At 39.5% G+C, this 16,670-nt stretch overlaps 2 protein-coding genes across 2 annotated transcripts in view; both read right to left on the bottom strand.

The window, feature by feature from the left end:
- Nucleotides 1–5,504, bottom strand: part of LOC137642786 (COP9 signalosome complex subunit 2) — a 66,731-nt gene extending 61,227 nt beyond the window's left edge. Inside the window, exon 1 of the mRNA XM_068375639.1 lies at nt 5,341–5,504. Within this exon, the coding sequence (XP_068231740.1) occupies nt 5,341–5,394 (54 nt within the window). The 5' untranslated portion in view covers nt 5,395–5,504. The remainder of the gene's footprint in view (nt 1–5,340) is intronic.
- Nucleotides 5,505–12,257: 6,753 nt separating this feature from the next.
- Nucleotides 12,258–16,670, bottom strand: part of LOC137643327 (dentin sialophosphoprotein-like) — an 11,506-nt gene continuing 7,093 nt past the window's right edge. The window contains exon 5 of the mRNA XM_068376162.1: nt 12,258–15,232. Coding sequence (XP_068232263.1) covers nt 12,522–15,232 — 2,711 coding nt within the window. The 3' untranslated portion in view covers nt 12,258–12,521. The remainder of the gene's footprint in view (nt 15,233–16,670) is intronic.

Genomic DNA, 16,670 nt, shown 5'->3' with positions numbered 1-16,670 from the left:
AGCAGGAGAGAGCTGGCGAGCAGGAGAGCGCTCGTGCGCTAGCACTGCTCGCGTAAGGGAAGGATCCCTTAGCCCCGAAGGGACTGTTGCCCGTCGGGTGACGAGTTCTCCAGAAGGCGAAGATCTGGCAGGAGATGGTGAGCGGTCTGCAGAGAGGTTCAAGGAGGGCGGAGCTGTAGGTTGAGGCTGACGAGAAGAGTCCCCCCCGGAGGATGAAGACCCAAAAAGGCGCCTCTTAGTCCCTCTGTAAGGGGAAGGGAGGCCCTTGTGGCGTAGCGGGCGGTGAGCCTTACGGCGGAGGCGGCCCCGGGGAAGATCGTCGGGACCATCGATCCTCCGAAGGGGAGTCTCCGTTAAAGCACTTCCCTCAGAAGGAAGCTGAGCAGCAGCCGAGACCGAAGGACTCACTTCCCCCTTCGAAGGATGTACGGAAGGAGGAGGAGAGCCTTTAGCACCAACACCCGCAACAGCGCCTGCGGCGGAAGGCCCAGCCACGTCGGAGGCCTCTGTCACCACGACGTCGACGATAGACAGAGGGTCTACCTCTGCTACCGCCGGCGACTGCTTAACAGCGGCCCCCAACGAGACAAGGTCAATAAGAGCGACCATGGAGGGCAAGCCCTTAAGCCCCAGGGACGACCAAATCTGTAAAAGATCATCACTGGATAAGGCATTATCAATAACCTCCCCCGGAGGAGGAGGGGGAACCGCCTCGCTATGGGAGGCGACGCCCTCTCCCCCACCGAAGGTCGGGAAACAGAACAAGGGCCTGCGCTCCCACTCGGCCGACTCTCCTTAGGAGGCGGACGAGGGGGAGCTTCGGAGGAGGTTTGGGCGGCGGAAGAAGAGTCCCGAGAACCTTCCTCCTTCAAGGCTAACCCCGGAGGAGAACTTCTTACGCCGACGGCCAAACCTCTCCCACTGGGAGGCAGACCACTCCCTGCACTCACGGCACATGTTCTCCTGGTCACACCGTCGGCCCCGACATTGAGGGCAGAGGGTGTGCAGATCCGTATTTACGTCCGACATGAAAGTCCCACAAGGACGACCGGCAACTCCAGGGCATGTACGCACTGTAAAGAAATAACTGAAGGTCAACTTCCAACCAACACACACGCTGAAAAGAAAAAGCAGAAAATTAAAGGCTGTCACGAGGGCGATGAGCAGACACGTCTGATCACCGCCGAGCCAAAAGTGAAGTGAAGCAAGTCACCGGTGTGTGGAGGGGGGAGGGGTAGCAAGCTACCCTTCCCCACCCCCCGCTAACTAGCGCGGGGGTAATTAACCCTCGTTAAAACTCTTGGCTCGTCATTTCAGCTGCGCTAAAAGGTAAACCCTCTGTAAATAGCGTGGTTTGTATTTCGGTTACGGAACAACTAGCTATTGTGTTGGTCACCCCTGCATATCCCCTATATAACATGTTTAGCCTCAGTGCGTAGGTGCCCACTGGGGACACAACCCGATGAGGACAGTAGCACTTAGCGTAAACATGCTCCCTAAGTGTCACATACTGCGGTCCCGCCCCCTACTTTTGATATGGGTACATTTGAGGTGACTTTTGTATAATGACGGACAGGACCTCTCGCGTGAATAAACCACCACCTAACCTAATCTTCCCAGCCTAACCGTACCTGATGTATCCTTCGCGATAGGGTTGAAAATAAGAGTGTTATGGAGCATGGCCATCATCATACATAATCATTATTGGAGCCTTTGTATGTCAGAGGCAAGGTCCTCCAGTGTGGATTAAAAATGGACATCGGAGCCTTTGTAGTTTATGAGGACACGCCGAGAAAAATGGACAACTAACCGCCCCCCCCCCCACCCTGCCCTACAAGCCGTGTCCTTACTTTCCTAATGATCTAACGGGGGAGCTAACGCCCCCCTGCGACCCCCCAACCACTGTCGCTATCATACAAACCCAACCTAACCGAACCTAGTAGTTCCCAGGTCACAACCCCTAGCCGGGGGCAAGTACCCGGACCCCCTTCTTGGGCTGAACTTAGAAAATATAAAATAACCTCATATTATGGTATATCAGATCATAGTAAAGCACATCTTCCCCATAAGGAAAAACGATTGGGCTAGTAATAAGAAAGATATCGCCCTGTCCCGATAAACTACATTCACCCCATGGACATCAACTAGCCTAAACTTTACCCCATAACCTAACCTACAAGCCGTATCCTTATCTACTTACCTAACGGGGGAGGGGGGGACGTTACTGCGAACCCCCTTACACTGACATATCCTAAGGCATCCGTCATCATACACACAGGTGGCCGCTGTCATTCATAAACCCCTTACTATTAATTGCTAAGCAACAACCCTAATTGGAAAAGCAGGATGCTATAAGCCCAGTGAGGAAAGGAGATAAGGAAACTACAAGAGAAGTAATTAACAAAATAAAATATTTCAAGGGTAATGAACATAATTAGAGATTGCAAATAGTATACGAAGGGTTTATAGGTTGAGTATGTGACTTGAATAATAATATCGGTAAAGGCAAACTAATAGCGTCATGATAGGAACTGACCTAAACCATTACGTTCAACCAGTTCAGGTTAAAATATCTGCCGTTTTCAACCAGTTCAGGTTAAAATATGTCGTTTTCAACCAGTTCAGGTTAAAATATCTGCTGTTTTCAACCAGTCCAGGTTAAAATATCTGCCGTTTTCAAACAGCTCAGGTTAAAATATCTGCCATTTTCAACCAGTTCAGGTTAAAATATCTGCCGTTTTCAACCAGTTCAGGTTAAAATATCTGCCGCTTTCGGTATATTGTAGTGTATTACAGGGCAATGTAACCTAGTAAAAAAAAACTACTTTTTCTTATAGAAAAAATTACGCTCTCTTCGAAAATGACATTCGTTCCCGTCGCAAATGAATAGTTTCAGAAATATATAAATATCTATATCCTACGGTAATGGGGGACCCCCAGTGGGAACTCGGGGTTTTGGGTGGGGAAAACATACTGGGGAAGCAATGTATAAACGTAAAACAATCATTTTCTTCTCTATACATTACCTTCTTGGATTTATAATAACCGGAGGAAAATACAAAACAGTATAGCTGAATAAACTTTGGAGGCGCCGTTGCAAAGACTATGTCTCATAAAAAAATACAGTAACCATTGCTGCCAACGTCTGATGCATATTAAATGTTAGCATTCCATGCTAACATTAGCCACCATACGTACATGCATACCAGTTTTCAACCTTCTACGCAAATACCCCGGCCCCCGCGCAGAGCTTTTCCCCCACCAATAGGATTTCTTCTTCTCTAACCGTGAAATGTAACTCTCCGTCTCTCTATCAGCTCTGTTCAGGTTTATTACTTGATTAGTTAGGTAATACCCCCCTATACATATTACTCTTGACCCAAGAATTACTCGTTTTATTATCCTATACCTTATAAATTCATCTCATTTTATATTCCCATTCAATATTATTTATCATACATTCCATTTTACCTTCCTATATTGGGTTTATTTCTTTTGTCATTTCCTTGTCACTCCCCGGTTTCACATAAACACTTGCTCTGGACAAGTTTCCCTATCCAGTTCATTTATGTTTACCCTCTAGACTCTGTTGTTTTTCCGTTAACCAATCACGAACCGATACGTGTTCAAAGTTTACACAAGGGGGTTGTCAACTGATATTTCCCTATCCCCTTCATTTATCTCTTTGAGTGGTCTGTTCATACCCCTTCCACCAAATCCTTTTCCCTGGAAACCTATGTCCTAGTAAGGTGTCCGTCATTTCAAGTGAGATTTATTTTTTCGTATTTTGCGATGGAGGAAGTTATAGAAACTTGTAACGGCTGCAGTATTCGGTACCTAAAAGCATTTGCTAAATTCCATGGTGATTTTTATGATTCTTCATCCAATGTTGATAATTACCTCAAAGCACACAATGTAATTCCTCAACGTTTACAGTGCCCCAAGTGCCGTTCCCTCCTATCTTACAGGAAAGACATTCACGTGTTTTATTGTAATATCGAACCGTTACTCCTTATAAAGGTACATTTTTGGGAAAAAGTAGTTAAGTCGTCAGTCTCACCCTCCCGTAACCCGCAAGTTTCGACGTCTTCTGCAAAAAGGTAAGTCATTCCTCAAAAGTCATTATATGTGTTTTGTGACCTGGGAACTTCTAGGTTAGGTTAGGTGGGTTTGTTAGGTTGTGTACCCTTTTTGTACTTTTTACATAGTGTAAAACTTGTATGGAAAAATTATTTAAATTACGTATGGAAATATCTAGCATTACTATCGCTAGTAATGTCACCGTACCGTTGGTAACTCTGTGTATCATTCGTTACATGGAGAATTTTACCGTTCTCAGTAAATACCTGAGGTTTGTGACCTGTCATACTACTAGGTTAGGTTAGGTGGGTTTGTTAGGTTCTGTAGCGTTTTTGTACTTTTTATATATTGAGTAAAACTTATATGGAAAAATTATTTAAAATACGTATGGAAATATTTAGCATTACTGTCGCTAGTAATGTCAACGTACCGTTGGTAACTCTGTGTACCATACATCAACGTCGGTAACACTGTGTATCATTAGTAACGTTGCTAATGTTATCGTTCGCAGTACATTCGTAAGGGAAGTGACACCGTTAAACAAGTGCTTATATTTAAATATTTAACACATCATATATGACAACAGTGATTATATTTAACCATTTTAACAGAAAATATATGTTTTCCTGTAGGGAACAACGTGATTTAACCGGTTTTCACCTTCATTTCATCAGTAATAACAGCAACCAATTCGGCAACTTAAAGTTAGCCGAATTGGTTGATCTGTTTGTTTGCGGTTGAAATGAAGGTCAAATTCGGTTAAATCACGTTATTTACTTTAGGAAAACATACAATTTCTGTTCGAAATCTCACCCTGTAATACAATACAAAATTACCGATAACTCAGCTCTATTGATTAAGCTCAGGATAAGATAGTGGCCTAGCCTGGCTAGTAGAGTGGTAACTTGTTCGCCTAGCATTTGCATGACAGCAGATCCATCCCAGACCGGGGACCGTGAGTTTAAGCTGTTTATTGGGGAGGCCACTGCCGTGGTAGGGCACCACAGTGGGGGGTTGGCCATGCCCTGCTGACGTTCTGGTGAGCATCTATTCTGATGGAACTTAATCCAGACACCTTTAAGCTTAACCTTTTAAGGTAGAGTAGAAATATGTAAACATTGCTAACACCAAAACAAGGTACACCATGAATCAATGCGTATAGCCTATTACAACCTTTCTAATTGTTATCTTTATATTAAAACTAAACTAAATAAACTTTCAGTATCAATAATAGTTATTCTGGTCGTATAATATCCTTACCAAATCATATTCCTCTTCGTCATCGCACATAAAGTCATCTTCGGCGTCAGACATGTTTGGTGGATGAAGTTTGGTCGGTTGTTTCACTAAACCAGACTGAGTAAGGTTCTTCTTCTTCTTTGTCCATTTTATTAGGAGATCTGGCCCCTTCTTGGAGCCAATGTACTCCCCTGTAAATATGATATAAGATAAAATATTAGATCTAATAAATACAGTTGACAAATTTTAGTGTTAGTCTGTTATTAAATAATGACTCCTTCACCTAATGTTATGAATGATATGTTAACTGCCCCACATGAGGCATAATACTTTTTATTCAAACAATATCCATGCTCCACCTTCCATTGATGTTGTGTTTATAGTGCAAAAACTAGGCAAGTTTCTTCAGTTCACAAGATCAACTGCAGTACAAAGGGGAACCAATTGTTTAATAGGATAAATATATTCAATTAAACCTAGAAATCACATAGAAGAATCTGGTCTCGTTAAAGTAATGCAGGGAAATATTACTCAAAATTCAAATATCGATTTATATGATTATGTAAAATGTCTCTCTGAAGGCTTCAGTGTATAAATGATATCACGATTTCAAGCAAATCTAATATTGTGTTTAAAGAATTTGTTTATGGCTTATCTGTCAGTGTGGTTAATGCTTCATAGTTTGCATGAATTTGTATTACACACACACACACACACACATATATATATATATATATATATATATATATATATATATATATATATATATATATATAGATAGATAGATAGATAGATAGATAGACACACACACACACACACACATATATATATATATATATATATATATATATATATATATATATATATATATATATATATATATATATATATATGTATATATATATATATATATGTATATATATATATATATATATATATATATATATATATATATATATATACCTACATATATATATATATATATATATATATATATATATATATATATATATATATACATACATACATATATACATACATACATACATACATACATACATACATACATACATACATATATAAACGGTTAAACCAAGGTCATTACAAATGTCCAAATGAGACCAATGGAATTTTCTACACCACCAATTTGCTTAACTTTTATGTTGAAAGAGATTCTTGTCTTTTTATTTAAGATTTGTGGTTTATGTAACTTCATAAGGTTATTCTTATTAGATATGTTTAATTCATCGTAATCTATCTTCCTTTTTATTCATGGTTATCAAATTTACTTACTTTAAGGGTTGTTTCACTGACCTTGTAAGGACCTACAACATTGGTTGTCGTAGACATTCTTAAGTAATTAGAGAATCATATAACGTAATCCACAATATCATAACTTCTCATGAATAGTAGTCTAAAACTTCTTGTTGAAAGCCTTAATATCATCAGATATTCGGCTGTCTAGTAGGAGCTCGTTATACAATTTGGGGCAGCAAATTTGAAAGCTCTACCGTAGCTTAGTGTTAGTGCATCTTAGCTCCAATAACTTTAAACCATCCGTAACTATTCTCATGTCGACACGTAATTACTTTGTTATTATAGGGAGTCAATTTATTGTGAATGCATTGCAGTGTTCGATATTGAAATGCTTTTAAATTCTATACTAATAGAATTCAGTTTAAGTCCCAAAAACTCCACCCACTGGCAGATTCTTCAAAGAACAAACCATCAAAAGATATTTCTTCTCACTGAAACTAAGGTCAAAATGAAAAATATATTTTCTAAAAACCAATTTATTTTCAAGAAATACAAATATCACATTGTAAAGTACAAGACCAGTCCCATTTTACCGAAGTGAAAGAAAACGACAATGTATATGTATGCTCAGGAAACGTGCGATTTGCAGATTCAAACTCACTAAGCTTCCAGATACCCAACTGACATGGCTCTTAGGCTAACCTGCTTCTTTTACTATCGTGCTTTTTCCCATTTGTATGGGGGTAGCACAATTGCATTGTTTTTGAAGTAGTTTGTGTTAGCTTTGGGATAGACCGTGGTCCGATCGGCTGCCCTGCCTGACATCTCTTAGACCCCCATGATGTTAAAAGGTTTGTTTGTCGTAATCATTATTGTATCATATAACGTAATCTACGTTACTTTTACTTTTAGGGGTTTATTTCTCGCCCTCCATCAACCACTAGAGTCTGTTCAGGCGGGCCTTGATGTGTGAAATTAATTTCTTTTCAGTTTATATTTTGCTCTGTACCTTTTCAGTATTCGCTAGCATTTGTATTCAGGCTTAATAGTTTTCTGGTCACAATTATAACACTTTCCAAAGAGATAAGTCTTCAGGTTTTTCTTGAAAGCTGCCACATTTTTGCTATTCTTGACATCAAGTGGAAGGTCGTTGAAGAGTCTCGGTACAGCATAACAAAAAGTTCTTCCTCATATTGCATGATTCACACTAATTTCGAATAGTCTATATGGGTCATCAGCATGTCTAACTCTTACAGCAGCGCTAGTAGCTTGAGGGTAGGCGACCAAGCAATCACGAAGATATTTAGGCTTATCACTTGTAAGTGCCTTGTAAGTCAACAAACAAATCTTAAATTCAATTCTAGCCTTAACAGGTAACGTTAATTATCAAATCCCTGGCATCATATAATTCAATTTCTATAAACCTTTCAACTTCTTGAAGTTCTTCATATCACTCTTTCAGGCACCCAATATGAGCTTGTTATAATCTTCGGTTCCATATTTGACAGTTTTAGGACCTACAGTTGAGGTGCACCTTGATTTCAATAACTATAAACCACCTGAACTATTTTTCCGTCGACAAGATTTGTTGGCTGCGCGATGTGCAATAATTCTCCTAAATATTTGGGACGACCAGTTCTAATAACTTGAGTTATCACACATATCTTAGAATATATTTTTCCTTTGATAAGCAGTCAGTATAGTTCAATCAGTAAAGGAGTAATCCCTTCTCTGGGTGAGGCATCTTTTCTCAACCTTCTCCTCAGTTTATTGTTTTGTAACTGCTCAAGTTGTAGGCTACTTTGAGTAGGTCGTAATAGTTACATTATCAATTCTAGTACAAACACAGATAATCATAAGTATCTTAACAGAAAATTCATCCAAATTTTTATTTACAAAAGCAATATTATTAAAGTTTTACCCAACAATTCTTATAATATTTATTTGAGCACTGAGAGACAAATTATTATTAAATAACATGCCAGGGCCAGGAACCCTATAGTAAATAACGGGAACAAGTTGTTATCAATATTCATTTGAACCTCGCCAAGGTTTTTTATCTTTTTCTCTCTCCTCTGACCACAATTCCGGTTTAATTTCTATCTAGTTTGAGTTGTTTAATTGCTTAAAGGCCACTCAAGATTGGCAGGAGCAAAGGACAGTGACATTGCCCTATCAAGCAGGACAATGCCCTAGAGACTGACTATATTACATAATCAGCGCCCAAGCTCCCTCTCCACCCAAGCAAGGACCAAGGAGAGCCAGGCAATGGTTACTGATGACTCGACAGATAGACCTATAGGCTCCCCCAAACCCCCATCCTTGGCTCACAAGGATGGTAAGGTTGCAGCGACCAAAGAAACTAACAAGTCTGGGCGGAACTCGAACCCCAGTCTGGCAATCAATGTCATTTATGGAGAAGTAATATTGTGTATCATCGGTAAATAGCTTCACTCCATGTCTCTGTGATACTTTTAATAGGCCTATAGTATAGAAACAAAATAGGGTTGGACCTAGTACACTTCCCTGGGGCACTCCTCTGCTTAATGGATCACACGATGAATAAAAATTTGCAATTCGTAGACTTACGTGTTTGTTACTTTGGTAATATTTTCTTTACTTACATTATCTTAAGAGCTGATTTTCTGATCCTATACAGCAGGGGAACTTTACTCTCTACAGGTCCTCCACAGTCATTTTATCATGTTCGTTCGGAAGCATTCAACAGTTCACACCGCGTATGGATTGTTTATTGTTAAATCGACATTATCGAAACACTTAGAGAACAAGAAAGTCTTTAGCGTAAATAATTTGAGTAGTAATTCATGTACAACTGTGCCAAAAGCAGCACTAAGATGGTGTAAAATTAGGTCGGCACATTTGACCCAATCCATCATTTCCAGCAAATAATTTTACTTTTACTTTTAGGGGTTTATTTCTCACCCTCAATCAGACACTTAAGAGTCTGTTCAGGCTGGCCTTGATGTGTGAAAATAATTTCTTTCCACTTTATATTTTGACCAGTATCTTTTCAGTTATTCGCTAGCATTTGTATTCAGGCTTAATAGTTTTCAGATAACTATTTACAAGAGTATACAACTGTCTCCGTAGACTATCATTGTCTGCAGGCTAATTGGTTATTCGACAATGCTTCGATTCTTCCTAAATGACTAATTAGTTGTTCAAGAATAATTTCTGTTTTAGGTTACGCTCAGCGACATTGCTAGACGTAGAACTACTCGGCCCTTCTCTTCGGTAGAAGGGAGAGGGAGTAGTCATACTTGGTTGAGAGGGGGTGGGAAGGGTTGAATCTCTCTCTCTCTCTCTCTGTAAATATTTAGCAGTCATTTTTGAAGAGTCGCGTACAGTAGTCATTAAATAATAAGCATTTATGATACCATTTTCATTGTAGATTAGGTAGACGCTGCTTTCCAAGCACGAACTGCATCCTAGTAAGAAGGTATTGACAACTATAAACTCACTGAATGTTTCAACAATAGCGGATCCAACAAAAAAACAACAGCAACAACAACAGACAACCATGAAAATTCATAACAACTGAGGTACTGATGATTTTAACTATTCAACCATTGCTTTTTCAAGTACTTACAGTATTTCACGGACTATTTTCCTGGTCATATGACACAGGGGAACCTTACGCACTACAGAACCTACAAGATCTTTATCGTAAACATTCTTAGGTATTTTACGTTTCACAAATGCAATATGTAGTAGATAATTTCAAAATTTTAAGTGCATATGCAAGGAATTACCCTTATTTTACCACACTGATTGAGTACAATCAGGCCTACAGGGCTGAGGAGATGCCAATAACCTCAAATCAATCAATCAATCATGACTGAGGACTATGAAGCGTGAAGTAGATGATGAGTGGAGAAGTATTGATTTAAAAGCTCAATATAGAGACGAATGGCGAAATCTAACCCAGGCCCCTTTCTTGAATATACGTAGGAGGTGGTGATGATTGATAACAATCGTCTCGACGTTATAATAATAAAAGTCACAGGCACCACTTTTGTTTTACACACGCAGCAAGGACTGGTTCTACTCTTCGATAACATTGTTAGTTTATAAAAGTACTTTAGAAATATTTTGTTGAACACTGTAAAGCTATCGAGTATATGATAGAATCAAGATTATCAGGGAGCTGAAGGAACAATTTCAAATATACAAGCCTAAAGTATTCACATAAGGGTGTCCTTCGGCGAGAGCTGGCTTCAGTAGTTTATGAGTCTAAGGGTTAAACCCAGCTACTCACCTGTAACACATCATAAATTATAGCAAACCAAAATCCCTAATGTCGCAAGAGGGTCTGCCCCTCTTTTATTCTTTTACTGTACTTCTCTTTCTCCCTTTTTCCATAATCTTTCCCATCCCGAGTACCTGCCTTCGAGCTACAAACTGGATTGTATCCAGGGGTACGCTTCCTTTCCCCATATTCCCCACTTCCCCATTCTTATCCTTATTATTATACCAACTCACCTGTAAGAGTTTTGATGAAGTGAAGAAGTTTCACTAAATTGCACACCAAAGCTTTATCAGTAAAGCAGTCTTTTAAACAGGATAAAACACAGGATAACCTTCCTACTCACCTACCTTCTCGTCACGGAATCTTGAAAGGTACTGATATTTCTGCTAGTTTAATCCTTCAAGGTCACTTTCTGTACATGATGTCTTCATTATTGTTATTAATAGCTAAGCTACAACCCTAGTAGGAAAAAGAGGATGTTATAAGCCAAAGGGCTCCAAATAAAGAAAATAGCCCAGTGAGGAAAGGAAACATAGAATAGTGTGCCTGAGTGTAGGCTACCCTCAAGCAAGGGTACTCTAACCCAAGACAGTGGAAGACCACGGTACAGACTATGGTACTACCCACGAATAGAGAACAATGGTTTGATTTTGGATTGCCCTTCTCCTAGAGGAGCTGCTTACCATAGCTAAATAGTCTCTTCTACCCTTACCAAGTGGAAAGTAGTCACCGAACAATTGCAGTGCAATAGACAAAGCATCACTGCTATGCATGAATGAAAAGCCTCTGTTTTGTCTTGACATAAGCGCTGTTACAAAAGTTTATGAAATAGGCAGAAAGGAGCATTTTGAACCTTCTACCTATGGAAAGTTAAATATTGTAAAATGCCTTTATCTACTTTCGAAAAACTAGTGAGGGATACCATTGATTAAAAACCACAAGTTTCTTATAAAATTTACTTATAAAAATATTTCTTAAATTACACTGAACAGTCATTAGTGGAGCAAAATACCATTAAAACTATTAATACTGAAGTGTGGGAAACATAAAACATTGTTACATTGTATATATTATATCTATAGTTTTTAAAGAGCTCGTGTTTACAAAAAATACTGTTTCGGTATATTTCTACACTATAAATTACGTCTTTATTCTCCTTATGTAAAATAATAACTGAAAAAAATATAGAAAAGATTCACCATGAACGATAAAAAAAATTGACTAGGACATAAAGCAGGTAGTGACATAAGAGACACACTACACAAGTCGAAAAGGAATGAACAGGAAGAGTCACTCATCAAATTTGAGTTGCCAAATAACTAATTTATGCTACTAGAAAAATCATATATATATATATATATATATATATATATATATATATATATATATATATATATATATTGTTTTCACTTCTAAACATAGGTACAAAACAGCAACACCACGGCACGTGTATATACAAAGGGGTAGGAAGCGTACAAAATTTGAGCTCATGCATCATACTAACATGACAATTATGTCTACAGATGAAGTATTGCTAACAGATCTGAATGCACTAAATTGTGTACATACCACAACTGAGCTATGAGCTTTAATATAACAGGAAGAGGCAAAACATACGAAGGGACAAAAAGCATTAACATTTGAATATGATTCGATGGATCTTTTCTGTCAGCTATCATCCTGATTGCTGGGCAGCCCAGGAAGGAATCTGGTAAAGTTGGTGCGCTGGTAGCTGACGGGGCTGCTTCTGCGACGGCTGGATTTCGTGTCCAATTGCTTTGCTGAAGAACTGCTGGGGGTTCAGTGCTCCTGAGCTATTCCAGGATGAACTGGATTCCTGGTGGCTTTGCTGAGAGCTACTCTTTTCTTCCGAGCTTTGACTTGAGGAGGAATGGTGGTAAACATTTCCAGCATTTCCTCCAGAGTTCTGAAGCAACTGGACTGGGTTGAATTGCTGAGCTAAAACTTGAGTTGGGGGAGACGCAAGAGTGTTTTGACCATGATGAGAACCAGGAATATTGTGTTGTGTATTGGTATTACCAGGCAAAGGAATCCAGCTGTTTGTATTTTCATAGTTTGGTTCTGGGAGTGGAACTGCAAAAGCAGGATCAGATCCATTTGAATCATAATCTTTATCATAAGAAGGTTCTGACGACCCAAAAGTATTTGCTTCAGCTAAGATTATTGGAATGGACTCTTCCTGATATGAATGATGGGGAAGACCTTTGCTAAGTGCTGGCTGTGGAATAGAATTGACGTATGTTGGGGCTGGAGTTAGAGCTCCTTGGGAGGCGTCAGTGGGTATGTATGTTGCTGTTGCAATAGAAGGTGATGGATTGAGTTCAGGATAGCTTGGGAACCCCTGGGTTAGATGTGTTGGGAGAAAACTCAACCCACTATTAGCGCCTGCACTATTGAAACTGTTGAAGCTTTGCTGTGATGATGAAGAGGAAGATGATGAAGAAGAAGAAGAAGCAGAAGCTGACTTTGATGAATACTGGTTACCAGCACCTACACCTGCTCCATTATTGTATGCAAATTGTGATGATGAGGAGGACTTGGAACTTTTTGCATCCTTAGCCTCTTTTGATGAAGAGGATTGATAACTCTGTGATGCTCTGCCATTACCAAAACTGGAGCTGCTAGATGAAGCCTGCTTTTCTTGGGATGATTGGGACTGCTGTGAAGACTTAGAATCTTGTGATGAGTATGACCCAAATGCTCCATTGCTAAAAGAGGGTGGACCATAACTTTGAGTCGCTTGCACTTGTGGAATGTTTTGCTGGGTAGGCCTATACTGACTTGGCAGTGGAGTTGTTGGAATTGGCGGACTGGGTCTTGTTACCACTGGTCTTTGTGCAAATGATTGTGGGGAAGATGGTAAATTTGATTGTGCTGAATATTGGTTACCAGCACCTACACCTGCTCCCGCTCCAGCATTGTATGCAAATTGTGATGATGAAGAGGACTTAGAACTTTTTGCCTCCTTTGACTCTTTTGATGAAGAGGACTGGTAACTCTGTGATGCTCTTCCATTACCAAAGCTTGAGCTGCTAGATGAAGCCTGCTTTTCTTGGGAGGACTGTGACTGCTGTGAAGACTTAGAATCTTGTGACGAGTATGATGCAAAAGCTCCATTGTTAAAAGCGGGTGGACCATAATTTTGAGTTGCTTGCACTTGTGGAATGTTTTGCGGGGTAGGTCTATACTGAATTGGCTGTGGAGTTGTTGGAATTGGTGGGGGTCTTGTCACCACTGGTCTTTGTGTTTGTGGGGGTTGTGGTACGTAAGGCGCTTGAGTGATTGGTCTTTGTGTTTGTGGGGGTTGTGGTACGTAAGGCGCTTGAGTGATTGGTCTTTGTGGAGGTAAGTAACCTAATCCAGGATTAGGTCTTGAGCCATAGCTTGGGGGGGATGGTCTTGCCTGATTGAACTGGGAACCAGATGGATAACCTTGATTTCCTGCAAAATTACTCTGGAAACTTGAGCTGGCCTTGTTACTTGAACTACTACTGCTAGATTCTGATGATTCTGATGATTGATGACTTTGATACTGCTGCTGTTGAGCTACTTGTTTACCTGCATGACCACCTGGTTGATGAACACCAGTTGTTTGGAAATTAATAGTGTTTACTCCTTGTGATTTCTGGGACTTTTGCTGAGTTTCAGCTTTTGATGTGTTGTAAGTATTGAAAGTTGTATGGTGAGTCGTTTCAGTGTAGGCTTTCTGTTTTTGCTGTTGTTGTTGTTGCTGCTGCTGCTGTTGCTGTCGCTGTTGTTGCTGTTGCTGAAGGTATTGCGAAAGCTGTGCTTGACCTTGCTCAGGTTGAATGAAAGCACCATAACTTTGGATGTCCTTTCCAATAGCTCCATTCTCTTTGAGATCAAGGAAAGTTGAGATGGGGATCAGAACGAATGGGAAATTCACGAGGGCTCCGTCGCTGCCGTCCTCACCTCCATAGTGCTTTGTATTCGAGATGGTAGAGGAGTTAGTGAATGAATTGTAGAGATTCTTGGTAATGTTCTGGAGATACTCTGCCATCCATGCCTGCTGCGCTGATCCTTGAAGATTATACTGGTTAGCTGCTCCTGACAACTGGGTCGAGGGGGCTAGGGTCTTGGCATATGAAGGCTGTTCGAAAAGGCCATTTTTACCACTAAAAGAACTGTACTGATTTGATTGACTGGAACTGTTTTGGGACTGACTAGAGGATGATGAAGAGGATGACTCAGAAAAGAAATTTTGGTTAAATGTGCCTTGTTGTGCATTTGCATTTGCATTCGAAAAGCCTCCAGTATTGCCTGAAAAGGTGGGTCTTGGTTGATTATAGGGACTGGGAGTAGGGGCTTGGGAGGGTATGGGGGATCGCGTGGCATCGTCAAGGCCTGCAACACCATTAAAAAGAAGATTAGAAGAGATTCAAGATTTATAGGATTTTTATAACCTAATGCAGTTTTTTGTATAAAATACACCTATATTACATATTTTAGCGTATTCTCATGAAAATCATTTAAGGTATAACTTATAGGCTTGGATTGAATAGGTATGATAACTTATCTGTCTAATGAATATACTCATAAAGTTAAATCAATTTATGATCTAATGCATAAGGAAACAATAATAGACTTCACTTTGAAGATCTGTCAAAAAGATTAAAATTAAAAATTAGGAGGAAATATTTGAAGAACGTTTCGATACGTCTCAGATCTCAGAGAAAGGGACAAAAGCAGTTCAAGTGCAAAAGAAATATTACATCTTAAAACGCAGGAGCTTAAACCATTAAAAATCTACCAACAAGAGGAACCACAGGGGGAGGGTTAACCAATGAAAATTTGACAGTGAAGGAACAGCAAACATAATACCTTTAGAAAACGGATAGAGATTTAGACCTTAAATTTTGCATATTCTGAATTCAGGGCAAAAGTTCGGAATTTTCTTGAACTTTGCATTAGTGTATTCAAGAGTGACAGCAGATTTTCTCTTAAGGACACCAAGGGAAATGAGACTAAATTTTCCAAATTGAATAGGGAAAAACACCATTTAAGCTTGGGTACCCTTGAGAAGCAGTAGACCCACAAGGGAATGTTCTGTGAGGGGAAACCAGAGTCGGCTGCGACTGTGTCCAACCTAAAATCCTTAACATACTCTGCCCATAAGCGTCGTGATTGGCCGCCAGTCAAATGGTCTCTGCTCCGCCGTGGTTTGCTTTGCTTGCAAATTAACAATGTTATTCTATACTGGCAAGTGGCACATCAACGTGTTGGATACACCGGTTACGTAGATCACTATTTAAGGTATCATTATTAATTATAATCTGTTTTATTAATATTAACATTGCTCTGTTTACATGAATCAAATGTGAGAAGGTGGCGGCCAATCACGATCCTTGTGGGCGGAGCATCATAAGATTTTGAGCTGGACCCAGTCGCTTCTAGCCAGAGTCGTGTCTGTGGAAAGCCAAAATATTTGAACCTTCATTGATTCCTTTTTGTTCAAAATATGAATTTGAGTGGCAGAACTGGCTGAGGTTGTGAACTGTGGCATCTAAAAATGGAACAGTTACTGCAGAAATAGAAAACGGGGTACGGTACCCCAAAATAAATATTATACATGGAAATCAATGTTTTAAATACTCAAATTTTTCTAATTTCACCTGCATTTACAGGGTTTCACTCTGATGTAGGGTTTGGTATTTACAAGAAATAAACAGGTTATGTAAAGGGTAAAATACATATTCTACATACTGAGGATACACTATATATATATATATATATATATATATATATATATATATATATATATATATATATGTGTGTGTGTGTG

This window comes from Palaemon carinicauda, chromosome 6 (genome assembly GCF_036898095.1).
Source record: "Palaemon carinicauda isolate YSFRI2023 chromosome 6, ASM3689809v2, whole genome shotgun sequence".
Taxonomy (NCBI): domain Eukaryota; kingdom Metazoa; phylum Arthropoda; class Malacostraca; order Decapoda; family Palaemonidae; genus Palaemon; species Palaemon carinicauda.
The sequence above is the reverse complement of the archived record's forward strand: the minus strand, read 5'-3'. Positions and strand labels throughout refer to the sequence as shown.